The sequence below is a fragment of the Camarhynchus parvulus genome, chromosome 19 (genome assembly GCF_901933205.1).
Source record: "Camarhynchus parvulus chromosome 19, STF_HiC, whole genome shotgun sequence".
In the NCBI taxonomy this organism is placed as follows: domain Eukaryota; kingdom Metazoa; phylum Chordata; class Aves; order Passeriformes; family Thraupidae; genus Camarhynchus; species Camarhynchus parvulus.
The window spans coordinates 1,185,703-1,198,807 of record NC_044589.1 but is presented as its reverse complement, the minus strand read 5'-3'; the positions used below and the strand labels follow the sequence as shown (position 1 = coordinate 1,198,807).

At 39.1% G+C, this 13,105-nt stretch overlaps 1 protein-coding gene across 10 annotated transcripts in view; it reads right to left on the bottom strand.

The window, feature by feature from the left end:
* GTF2I (general transcription factor IIi) overlaps positions 1 to 13,105 on the bottom strand; it is a 71,892-nt gene that overhangs the window by 21,655 nt on the left and 37,132 nt on the right. For 6 of the 10 annotated variants that reach the window (XM_030962442.1, XM_030962444.1, XM_030962446.1 and 3 more), the window contains exons 16-27: positions 12,967 to 13,029; positions 12,508 to 12,621; positions 12,029 to 12,067; positions 11,041 to 11,103; positions 9,813 to 9,917; positions 9,431 to 9,493; positions 7,630 to 7,812; positions 7,252 to 7,314; positions 5,448 to 5,552; positions 3,748 to 3,810; positions 2,555 to 2,650; positions 1,704 to 1,769 (exon numbers count right to left, since the gene is read on the bottom strand). In XM_030962442.1, coding sequence (XP_030818302.1) covers positions 1,704 to 1,769; positions 2,555 to 2,650; positions 3,748 to 3,810; positions 5,448 to 5,552; positions 7,252 to 7,314; positions 7,630 to 7,812; positions 9,431 to 9,493; positions 9,813 to 9,917; positions 11,041 to 11,103; positions 12,029 to 12,067; positions 12,508 to 12,621; positions 12,967 to 13,029 — 1,023 coding nt within the window. The remainder of the gene's footprint in view (positions 1 to 1,703; positions 1,770 to 2,554; positions 2,651 to 3,747; positions 3,811 to 5,447; positions 5,553 to 7,251; positions 7,315 to 7,629; positions 7,813 to 9,430; positions 9,494 to 9,812; positions 9,918 to 11,040; positions 11,104 to 12,028; positions 12,068 to 12,507; positions 12,622 to 12,966; positions 13,030 to 13,105) is intronic. The other 4 variants (XM_030962448.1, XM_030962447.1, XM_030962450.1 and 1 more) reach the window with 4 other exon arrangements.

Here is a 13,105-nt window from a genome sequence, read left to right as displayed (position 1 = left end):
ATAAAAATATTAGACTAGCTTGTGGCTCTACTCAATTACCTGTTTGATATCACTCTGATGAACATGATAATTAGCATGCAGGCAATAAGCCCTCAGCACATTGAAACATTCAAGCATTCATGCTGTGAGGGACTTTGTTTAATAGCAAAATCACTTTGATTTACAGTAAACAAGCTGCAGCCCTGCATATATATGTAGATCATCCTCTTTTCCCTTTATGTAAACATTTAATAACAGTGACCACACCTGTTAGAGTGAAGATTCTCACTATTTTGGTTTTGCTTCATAGAGCATTTTGAAAGATGAAGCTATTCTCACTATTTGGGTTTTGCTTAATAGAGCATTTTGAAAGATGAAGTTATCTAGACTTAATGACAAACCAAGCATGTTTCAGTTCATGTTCAGTTTCTACCTCTGTTATCATTTGTTACTACTATTGGCTTACAAGTCAATAATGCCTTGGAATAGGGGCACACATCTCTTCTTTTCAGTGAATTCCTGAAGTTTCTGTGTATTTTAGAAATCCAAAGAACCACTAATGAAATAAAAAATACACTTCTAACACGGCTGAAAAAAGCACGGCCCTCCTAATGAAATCTTTGAAACAAATGAGAAGCAAGTAACTAGCAACTTGGGAAGGGGGGGAGCATATCCCACCATTCTGAATTTCCCATTGTTGCCATGGACTTCCACATATTTAGCAACTTTGTATTTAGTGATTATTTACTCTTGTTTTTTGCCCCTTGCTGCTTTGCTTGTAATTAGACTGTTATTTTTTCACTACACCTACTAGTAAGTGTAGTATTGCTGCAAAGTGATTAGTTAATACCATCCTGGGAGGCAATTCATTCCATAGTGTCTACCTCTTATATTGTCTTAAACCAACTTAATTTTCTTCAACCAACTTTGCCGCGTGCAAACATCAAAATCAAAATTAAATTAATTCACTAAGAATGATGCTCCTTTCTAGAGCAATTAAAATACAGTGAATCAGATTCTGAACTGTATTGCCTCGGTGCAAGTTGCTTTCAGTGGGCTGTTCAAATGTCAGATGACAGTCACATGCCAAACATGCAGTAAATCCATAATCACAAGGGCTATTCTGAAAGCACTTCCACTTTTTGTGGCAGAGGCACACCAGCATTTATTTTTAAATCTTTACTGATTCTGTTGTAGTTTGTGATATGTGGACACAAAACATATCTAAGTGCAGCATTTGGAGACAAATTCCAAAGTCTAACACATCTGCTGCTTTTTATTTCCAAGAGCCATTAGCATATACAATTTTTGTTTCACTGTAAAACAGTCATAATCAAAAATGAACAGTCAATGAGTGGCAGTGCCACGCTAAAGACTCTTTCACCTAAAGACTCAGTGTAATTGCAGAGAAAAGGAAAACTCTCTCAAATGTGGGTGCCTGAGATACATGAGCATGCAGGTGCTCCAGGAGACTGAGCACAGCTGAAAAATAAAATCAAGCTTCCCACTTTGGTGCCAAACACAGATATCCCATTTTGAAATTACTCTGTTCATCAAAAAAGCTACTTTTCTCATTTTTATGTCTTCTAACTGTATTTAGCCCTTTGATGCTGTCAGTTCTGGTGTGCTCCTAAGCAAGAACAAGATGCATGCCAAAAAGCAGGCTGTCACTTGCTGTGACAAAGGACTACAGGCAATGGCTTGGAAAGGTGTGTGACACATACCATATTTTTTATCAAACAGCACTTCAACTTCCTTTCTCAAGTCTGTAATTCGTGTATTCCATTTGTCTGCAAAGAAAAGAAGAGGACATGTCAGACTATAAACAAAACTGAGAAGCTTGTAAAATCTGGGTTACTACTAAATGAAATATGAAGTGTGTACTTCGACTCGCAAACAGGTGCCTCCTGAGTACAGTACAGACTATCCTTAAAAATGCATGGATACATTAAAAAAAAAAGAAAAGTACAGAATAAAATGTTAAAGATTACTTCCAAAAGATGTATATTAAATGAAGTTTAAAAAAACACAACAAAAACCAGGTTAAAGTAACTTCCAAAAATTATTTATCTCTTTGATGGCTCAGTCATCAGCTCTTGCTGCCTCCAGGGGTAAAAGCAGTTTATAGGTGCTGCTGAAAGTTACCTAGATTTGAGTGCTGAAAAGCTTGATAAAGCTTACAGAAAGTATATGGAGTTGTTTTGGTGGAAATCTGTACAACTACATGGATCAGGAGGCATCTGCCCTTCTCTACTTTAATCCAGTATTTCTCCAAGACCTGGTGTTGCAAAATACCCCCAGAAATCCTATTCCTGAAAGAAAATACAGCTGCAAAAAAAAAAAAAGTTTATCCAAATCCAAACCTGTGTGTCCAATCATGCTGTCACATCAAATAACAAAAACCAACAGAGGCAGCCTGTGATGATGATTTTACTGCTGCAGTACATCTAAACAGAGACCAGGGCTATAAATGAAGGCTTGAACTAACATGTCTCAGTGCTGCACTACAAAATTACCCAAAACCTTTTCATAAAAAAGAGCAGGGAAACAAAATCATCTTGAATTTTCATCTTACCAAAATTGAACTTTATTCTCCCACTACTGCCCGAGTCGCTGGCTGACCTGGGGCTCCTCTGTCTCCTCTCACTGGGTACATAGTCATCATCATTATCTTAAACAGACAAAAACAAAATAATTGGGTTTTTTGTCCAGGGAACTTGTATGCAGCACTGGAACTGCTCTGAATTTCACAACTCTAACAGAATTAAGAAATTGTGCTTTTCAGGGCACCAAATTTTCAACAAACTACTTAACTGAGTAACTTCAGAAAGCTCCTGTTCCTACTTGTGAAGACACAATTTGTTCCTTCAGAAGGGCCTGTGCAAAGCACCAGAGAGCAAAAAACAAAACTGCTCCTGTACTTGCTAAGGAAAACAACATTGTCTTCTGAAACATGACTGGGCATCACATGATCATAGAACAGCCATGCAACAGCAAAAGGAATCACAGAATTAATTGTGCAGATAGGGACTACCTGTGTTATCTAACTGGAAGTAATATCATTCCAGTAGTAGATCTCAAAACACAGTACTGATGTTTTGTCTGAAGAGCTCAAATGTTTGAAACCCACTTTCAAACCAGTGTAAAACCAATGGGAACCAATGAAATTCAACAAACAGGTCAAATCTGCCTTAAACACACACAAGTCGACAGACAGCAGAACAGCAGGGACACTGCTGGGCAGCTTTAGAGCCACTTGGATGACAAAGGGAGCTGCTCAGTGCAAAGGTTTGGATCTCACACTTACCAATCTGAGACAGACACCTTGAGATTCTGATTACACCACCTACAACACTGCCTTTCTGTTCTGGTACCATTCTTCCCAGAAGCATTTGTTAACCACAAATGTTACACATAACCACAGTGTGGTTATAAAGCAATGTATTCTCCAGAATGAAGGAATGTTATAACATCTACTCCATTCAATGAATATTTTTCATTACCAACACATGAAAATTACTCCAAAGATACAAATTGCTGTCAGGTATCATCTCAAAACCAGCCCACCAAGTCCAATATGCTTCAGTATATTTTGGTTTTCTAATACTTCTCCACCAGGTTTGTTTAGAAAACAGTGCACAATCCAAACTCCACTCAACACCAGTACACAATTATCTTCATTCAGTGTCAAGTAATGCAGGCTTTGGAAAACACACTCTGGATAGAAAAATGCCCAACCAACTGAAATGAGTGACCTGGGGAACTGACCTTCACTAGTGAGGTCAGCCTCAGAAACCTCACTTCCTTCTGATGAGTCATGCTGGGATGAATCTGAAAGGGAAAAGCAGGACAGTTGAATGATGGACATGGAAAAGATTTTTAACCAAACACTCCATGCCTTTGCATCTAAACCAACATTGTCAAAGAAGCCCCTTGCATTCACAGCAAGTTACAAAAATAGAAGCAAAGATATATTTACCATGAGCGTTGAGGAATTCCAGACAAAGGCAAGGAGGTGAAGATTACACATACTCAAAAGTATGTAACTGATAAGCAGCTGACTGCTTAAAAAAGCTGGGTTTTTACAGTGAAATGGCTCACCTTTGATCCTGCCTGGGGAACCAGCATCACCACAGACCCTCATCTCACAGTATTCAGCAAAACCACGTGCAACTTTCCATACTTCTCTTACAGAAACTTGTAAAAACCAACAGATCTCAGAAGAGGGGGTGTTACAAAGCCTTAGGTTGACTCAAAGGGCCACACTCAGCATCTCTAGCTATAAAATTCTAGTCAAAACCAAGGCACAGTCGGAGTCCAGGTCATTTCCTATCACACTTCCCCTTCCTCACACTCCCCCTCAGTCAGGTGTAAAGCACATGGCATTATGCTGAGGAAAACAAACCATCTACATTTCTTTTCTCCAATGAGTTCAGTTAATACTGCAGCCAGCACAGGCAATGAACTTCATTCTCCTTTATCAGAAAAATTGCTGCTGAATTTCATATAATGGTAACCCCTAACTATGGTGTTATCTACCTTCAAAGAAAAACTAATGCCATTTGCAAGAAGGAGCACTGCTGCTAGCAAAACCTGCCTTGAAAAGCACACAGCTCAGGCTGGAGAGCCACGTGCTCAGAGCAAAGCCAGCAGGACATTGATGTACTGCTCACACTCTGCCAAACCACCAAACTTTGGGTGTTGAGCACCTTTAAAAATGCCCTTCATGACTTAATATAATGATGACTACCATGACTATTTGCTTATAGCAAGACCCAGAGTGGTGTGATTTGGGTGATTGAAAGCAAAACGAAGCAAAAAAATCAAAAAACCCAACCTGACAGAAATATTAAAAGTGAGTTGTTGGATAAGATTTACAATTTCAATTAGGCTACATATTTGCAAATATTTCTATGAAAAAATATCCAAGGATGGTAATTTATAAGCACAAAAACCACATCTGAAATGCCATAACTTTATTTCCACATCTTTTCCTTCACAGATATCAGAACTCTGCTGGCTGCCTTCAAAAACATAAAGTAAAAAACATATTCCTGACTGCCGAGAACCCTAAAAACAGACAGATTATGTGTCCCTAAACCAAAAACAACCAAACCACAGGATAAAGGAAAGGTACACAAAACATCCCAGGTGAAGCATCTTAAAACAGACTAAACTGAAGCACGTGGATGCATTTCTGTGGAGAACCCAACAGAAGGGATTAGGAAAGAACACAACCAAAAGATTCCAACTTCCTGTGAGTCTATTTACATCAATATGTCAAATAACAAAAAGCAACAGAGGTAAGCTATGATGATGATTGTACTGCTGCAATTCACCTACACAGAGACCAGGGCTCTTAAATGAAGGCTTGCACTAACATGTCTCACTCCAGCAGCACAAAATTACAGAAAACCTTTTCATTGAACACAGCAGGGTGATGAAATACTCTTGAATTTTCATCTTACCAGAATTGAACTCTGCCTCATTTCTTCTCTGAGTATTGGACTCTTCATTAACTGACTTGCTGCTCCTCCATCGCGTCTCACGGTACATGTAGGTATGGTCAGAATCTAAGAGAAATCAGATAGAAGTCACTGGGGTTTTGTGCAGGGAACTTGTGTGCAGCACTAGAACTGCTTTGAATTTCAGAACTCTAACAGAAGTAAGGAATTCTGTTTATGAGAGCACCAAATTTTACAACACATTAGTTACATGAGCAAATTCAGCAAGTTCCTGTTCCTACCTGTGAAGGAACAAATTGTTCCTCCAAAAGCCCTGTGCAAAGCACAAGAGAGCAAAAAACAAAACTGCTCCTGTACTTCCCAAGGAAAACAACATTGTCTTCTGAAACATGATGGGCCTGGCATGATCATAACACAACCATGCAACAGCAAAAGGAATCACAAAATAAATTGTGCAGATTGGGACTGCCTTTCTTATCTAATTGGAAATAATATCATTCCACTAGTAGATGTCAAAAGACAGTACCTATTTTTTCTTTGGAAGAGTTCAAATGTTCTAAACCCACTTTCAAACCAATGTAAAACAAATGGAAAACAATGAAATTCATCAAACAGGTTAAATCTGCCTTAAACACACAAAAGGGCACAGACAGGAGAACAGCAAACCTAGCAATGTGTCAGAGAGCTGCTACTCAGCCTGGCACTTCCCAATCCATCCCTATCTTCCCTAAGCTAATGAGCTTTTTAAACTGCCCAATTACCAATACCTCTAACCTCAGAGAGAACAAATGGGTAAACAAAGAAAACTAATTTCACATACAGAAAAATATGCACCCACATCACCAAGGGTATGGTTTATTTAGCAAGAATATAATCACATATTGACATATCTTATACATATACAGTTCTGTTATACTCTTTCAGAGAAAACCTTTTCAGAGAACTTTTACTTTTGTGCTAAAGGCCTTTACATATAAGCAGAACTGAATCACTGAATAACTCTTCCAATATAAACTTTTCTGTCAAGGTAATGGTGGAGTTATTTCCATGCTGCATTGTAAAATGGTGAAATTATGGCCAGAAGTGTTCACTTTCTGAAAAATGCCCTGCCTACTTTCTAAATTGCTGATTGGGTGCTCCTAATCGAATTCCACAAGCAAGCACTGCAGAAGCCAATCTCAGCAGTGCTGTAAAGCAGTTCCAGGATGCTCAATCACAAATACAAGAAATACAGATCACCTCCTACCAAGATCCCAGCATGAGAACTGCAGGGACACTGCTGGGCAGCTTTAGAGCCATTTGGATGACAAAGGGAGCTGCTCAGTACAAAGGTTTGGATCTCACAGTTACCAATATGAGACAGACACCTTGAGGCTCTGCTTACACCACCTACAACACTGCCTTCCTGTTCTGGTACCATTCTTCCCGGAAGCATTTGTTAACCACAAATGTTTCATATAACTACAGTGTGGTTATAAAGCAATGTGTTCTCCAGAATGAAGGAATGTTTTAACATCTCCTTTCAATGAGTATTTTTCGTTAACAACACCTGAAAATTATGCAAAAGATACAAATTGCTATCAGGCATTATTTCAAAACCAGTCCAGCACTCCAATATGCTTCAGTATATTTTGGTTTTCTAATACTTCTCCACCAGGTTCATTTACCAAGCAGTGCACAATCAAAATTACACTTAACAACAGCACACAATTCTCTTCATTCAGTACCAAGTAATGCAATATATGGAAAACACATTTTGGATAGAAATATGCCCAAAACCCTGAAGTTAAGGACCCATGGTACTGACCTTCAAGGGTGACCTCAACCTCAGGATTCTCACTTATTTCTGACATGTCATGGTGGGAGGACTCTGAAAAAAAAACCAGGATTGTTGAATGATGGACATGGAAAATATTTTCAACCAAACACTCCATGCCTTTACATCTAATCCAACACTGTCACAGAAACCTCTTGCATTCACAGTATGACACAAAAATAGAAGCAAAAATATATTACCATGAGCCTTTGAGTAATTCCAGACAAAGGCAAGGAAGTGAAGATTACACTTGCTAAACTGCACATGCAGCAGAGCACAGTTGGTGCAATGACTGAAGGAAATTCCATCTTCTTGGCTTTGTAGGGTTAATACAATCAGAAGTATTTTCATCTAGAATTTTTATCTTACCAGAATTGAACTCTTCAGCTTTTCTCTCAGCATCGGGAGATTCATTTGCCAAATTATTGCTCTTAAGTCTCTTGTCAGGTGGCAGATTGTCTTCATCATCATCTTTAAGAAACAATAAAAAACCCCCTGTTTTTTTGTCCACGGAATTCGCATGCAGAACGGGAACTGCCTTGAATTTCGAAACTAAAACAGAAATAAGGAATTGTGTTTATCAGGGCACCAAATTTTACAAGACATTACGTACATGAGCAAGTTCAGCAAGCTCCTGTTCCTACCTGTGAAGGAACAAATTGTTCCTCCAAAAGCGCACGTGTGTGCAAAGCACAAGGGAGCAAAAAACAAAACTGCTCCTGTACTTCCCAAGGAAAACAACATTGTCTTCTGAAACATGACTGGGCATTGCAAGATCATTAAAAAAAACACGCAACAGCAAAAGGAATCACAATAAATTGTGCAGATTGGGACTGCCTTTCTTATCTAATTGGAAATAATATCATTCCACTAGTAGATCTCAAAAGAAAGCACCTATGTTTTTTCTTGAAGAGCTCAAATGTTCTAAACCCACTTTCAAACCAATGTAAAACTAATGGGAACCAATGAAATTCATCAAACAAGTCAACTCTGCCATAAACACACAAAAGTGCACAGACAGGAGAACAGCAAACCTAGCAATGTGTCAGAGAGCTGCTACTCAGCCTGACACTTCCCAATCCATCCCTATCTTCCCTAAGCTAATGAGCTTTTTAAACTGCCCAATTACCAATACCTCCAACCTCAGAGAGAACAAATGAGTAGAGCCAACAAAGGAAACTAATTCCACATGCAGAAAAACATGTACCCACATCACCAAGGGCATGGTTTATTTAGCAAGAATATTATCACATATTTACATATCTTGTACCAATTCAGTTCTGTTATATTCTGTCAGAGAAAAACTTCTGAGAGCACTCTCACTTTTGTGGTAAAGGCCTTCACATATAAGCAGAACTGAATGACTCTTCATATATCAACTTTTCTGTCAAGGTAATGGTGGAGTTATTTCCATGCTACATTGTAAAATGGTGAAATTATGGCCAGAAGTGTTCACTTTCTGAAAAATGCCCTACCTACTTTCTAAATTGCTGATAGGGTGCTCCTAATCGAATTCCACAAGCAAGCACTGCAGAAGCCAATCTCAGCAGTGCTGTAAAGCAGTTCCAGGACACTCATGCACACATACAAGAAACACAGCTCACCTCCTACCAAGATCCCAGCATGAGAACTGCAGGGACACTGCTGGGCAGCTTTAGAGCCACTTGGATGACAAAGGGAGCTGCTCAGTGCAAAGGTTTGGATCTCACAGTTACCAATATGAGACAGACACCTTGAGGCTCTGCTTACACCACCTACAACACTGCCTTTCTGTTCTGGTACCATTCTTCCCTGGAGCTAGTTTTAACTACAAATGTACATGTAACTACAATGTGTTTATAAAGTAATGGGTTCTCTAGAATGAAGGAATGTTATAACACCTTCTCTGTTTAAGGAATATTTTTTGTTACCTTGATGAAGTCACAATATTTACAAATTGCTATCAGGCATCATTTCAAAACCAGCCCACCAAGTCCAATCTGCTTCAATATATTGTGATTTTCTAAAACTTGTCTGCCAGGTTCATTTATCAAGTAGTGCACAATCAAAATTACACTCAACACCAACACACAATTCTCTTCATTCACTGCCAAGTATTGCAGGTTTTGGAAAACAGAATTTAGATAGAAATATGCCCAAAAAACTGAAATTAAGGACCTGCAGAACTGACCTTCAACAGTGACCTCAACCTCAGGATTCTCAGTTGTTTCTGACATGTCATGGTGGGAGGAATCTGAAAGAGAAAGACAGGACTTCTGAATGGTGGACATGGACAAGATTTTCAACCAAATACTCCATGCCTTTGCATCTAAACCAACATTGTCAATGAAACCTCCTGCATTCACGGCATGCAACAAAAATAGAAGCAAAGACATATTTACCATGAGTTAATCTATGATGATGATTATACTCCTGCAATTCACCTACACAGAGACCAGGGCTCTTTAATGAAGGCTTGCAGTAAAATGTCTCACTCCTGCAGCACAAAATTACCCAAAACCTTTTCAGAAAACAAAGCAGGGAAACAAAATCATCTTGAATTTTTATCTTACCACAATTGAACTCTTCTTCTTCTCTTCTCTCAACATTGGCATCTTCATTAGACGAATTGCTGCTCCGCTGTCTCTTGTCAGGTGGTGGGGAGTCATCCTCATCATCTTTAAGAAACAATTAAATAATGTTTTTTTTGTCCAGGAAACTCGAGTGCAGCACTGGAACTGCCATGAATTTCTAAACTAAAACAGAATTAAGGACGTGTGCTTATCAGGGCATCAAATTTTGCAACAAATTACTTAACTGTGTAAATTCAGATATCTCCAGTTGCTACCTGTGAAGGAACAACTTGTTCCTTCAAAAGGCCTGTGCAAAGCACAGGAGAGCAAAAAACAAAGCTACTTCTAAGGAAAGCTACCTTCCTAAGGAGGTAGCAACTTCCCTAAGGAAAACAACATTGTCTTCTGAAACGTGACTAAGCATGGCATGATCATAAAACAGCCATGCAACAGCAAAAGGAATCACAGAATAAATTGTACAGATAGGGACTACCTGTGTAACCTAACTGGAAGTAATATCATTCCAGTAGTAGATCCCAAAAGAGAGTACCTATGTTTTGTCTGGAAGAGCTCAAATGTTCTAAACCCATTCTCAAACCAGAGAAAAACCAATGGGAACCAATGAAATTCATCAAACAGGTCAACTCTGCCATAAACACACACAAGTGGACAGACAGCAGAACAGCAGGGACACTGCTGGGCAGCTTTAGAGCCACTTGGATGACAAAGGGAGCTGCTCAGTGCAAAGGTTTGGATCTCACACTTACCAATCTGAGACAGACACCTTGAGATTCTGATTACACCACCTACAACACTGCCTTTCTGTTCTGGTACCATTCTTCCCAGAAGCATTTGTTAACTACAAATGTTTCATATAACCACAGTGTGGTTATAAAGCAATGTGTTCTCCAGAATGAAGGAATGTTATAACATCTTCTCCATTCAATGAATATTTTTCATTACCAACACATGAAAATTACTCCAAAGATACAAATTGCTGTCAGGCATCATTTCAAAACCAGCCCACCAAGTCCAATATACTTCAGTATATTTTGGTTTTCTAGTACGTCTCCACCAATATCATTTACAAAGCAGTGAACAATCAAAATTACACTCAACACCAACACACAATTCTCTTCATTCACTGCCAAGTATTGCAGGTTTTGGAAAACAGAATTTAGATAGAAATATGCCCAACCAACTGAAATCAATGATCTGGGGAACTGACCATCAAACGTGACTTCAAACTCAGCATCCTCACTTTTTTCCGACAAGTCATTTTGGGAAGAATCTCAAAGAGAAAGATAGGACTGTTAAATGATGGACATGGACAAGACTTTTAACCAAACACTCCATGCCTTTGCATCTAAACCAACATTGTCAAAGAAGCCCCTTGAACTCACAGCATGCAATAAAAATAGCAGCAAAGATATTTTACCATGAGCCTTTCAGCAATTCCAGACAAAGGCAAGGAGATGGGGATTACACTTGCTAAACTGCACATGCTACACTGCAGGGTTGCTGCTGTGACTGAAGGGAATTCCATCATCTTTTCTTGTAGGCTAAATACAATGATAAGGATTTTCTCCTCTCTTACCCAGGATTACTGAAAATATAAACAAAGGCTGCCTGTCCCACAGATTAGGGATTTTTTTACCAGCTCTACAGACTCATGGCTGCTGTGCTATCTTATGCTGCTCCATAACAGGCTGCAAGGCCAACAATCAAACATAGGAGGGAAATTCATGATCACAGTGCTTTTGTTGGGGCAGAGTGCCCCAACAACACAAGCAGGATTAGCCAATCAACACTCACTGGGAGAAAGAGCAATTTATACTGAACTGCACTACAGTTAAACAAAGTGAAGCTAATTGTATCAGGAACTGTATCAAAACTTCATTCTCTGTTATCAGGAGAAATGCTGCTGAATTTCATATAATGGTAACCCCTAACTATGGTGTTATCTACCTTCCAAGAAAAACTAATGCCATTTGCAAGAAGGAGCACTGCTGCTAGCAAAACCTGCCTTGAAAAGCACACAGCTCAGGCTGGAGAGCCACGTGCTCAGAGCAAAGCCAGCAGGACATTGATGTACTGCTCACACTCTGCCAAACCACCAACCTTTGGGTGTTGAGCACCTTACAAATATCCAAGGATGTTAATTTATCCTCAGAAATACACTTCACATCTCAAATGCTATAACTGTATTTCCATACCTGTTCTTCCTGTCCTGCCATCAGAACTCTGGTGCCTGCCTTCAAAAATATAAAGTAAAAAACACATTCCTGACTGCACAGAACCCTATAAAAGCAGACAGATTAATGTGCCCATAAACCAAACCAAACCAAAGCAAACCACATAATAAAGGAGGATCACAAAACATCCCAGGTGAAGCATCTTTAACCAGACTAAGCTGAAGTGCATGGATGTGTTTCAGGGAAGAACCCAACAGAAGGGATAAGGAAAGAAAAAGAACACGACCAGAAAATCTCAACTTCTTGTGCATCAATTTACATTGTCATGACAAATAACAAAAAACAACAGAGATAACCTATGATGATTATACTGCTGCAATTCACCTACACGGAGCCTAGGGCTCTAAAATGAAGGCTTGCACTAATGTATCTCACTCCTGCAGCACAAAATTACCCAAAACTTTTTCATAAAACAAAGCAGGGAGATAAAATCATCTTACTGCTGTTGAAATATTTTGCTTTTCTTCTCCTTCTATTGGCAGTTTCCTTAGCCGACCTGGTGTTCCTCCTCCTCTTTCTCTTGCTAGGCGGCAGATACTCATCATCATCATCATCTAAAAAAAAAAAACAATTTAAAAAAAAAATGGTTTTTTGTCCATGGAAATCAGGCATAGCTCTGGAACTGCCTTGAATTTCAAAACTTAAACAGAAATAAGGAACTGTGGGCAACAAATTTTGCAGTAAATTACTTACCTGAGTAACTTCAGAAAGCTCCTGTTCTTACCTGTTTTCTAATACTTCACCACCAGGTTCGTTCACCAAGCAGTGCACAATCCAAACTATACTCAATACCAGCACACAATTCTCTTCATTCAGTGCCAAGTAGTGCAATATGTGGAAAACGCATTCTGGATAGAAAAATGCCCAAAAAATTGTAATCAATGACCTGCAGAACTGACCTTGACTAGTGATTTCAGGCTCAGAATCCTCACTTGCTTCTGACGAGTCATCGTGGGAGGAATCTGAAAGAGAAAAACAAGACTGCTGAATGATGGGCAAGATTTTTAACCAAACATGCCATGCCTCTCCATCTAAACC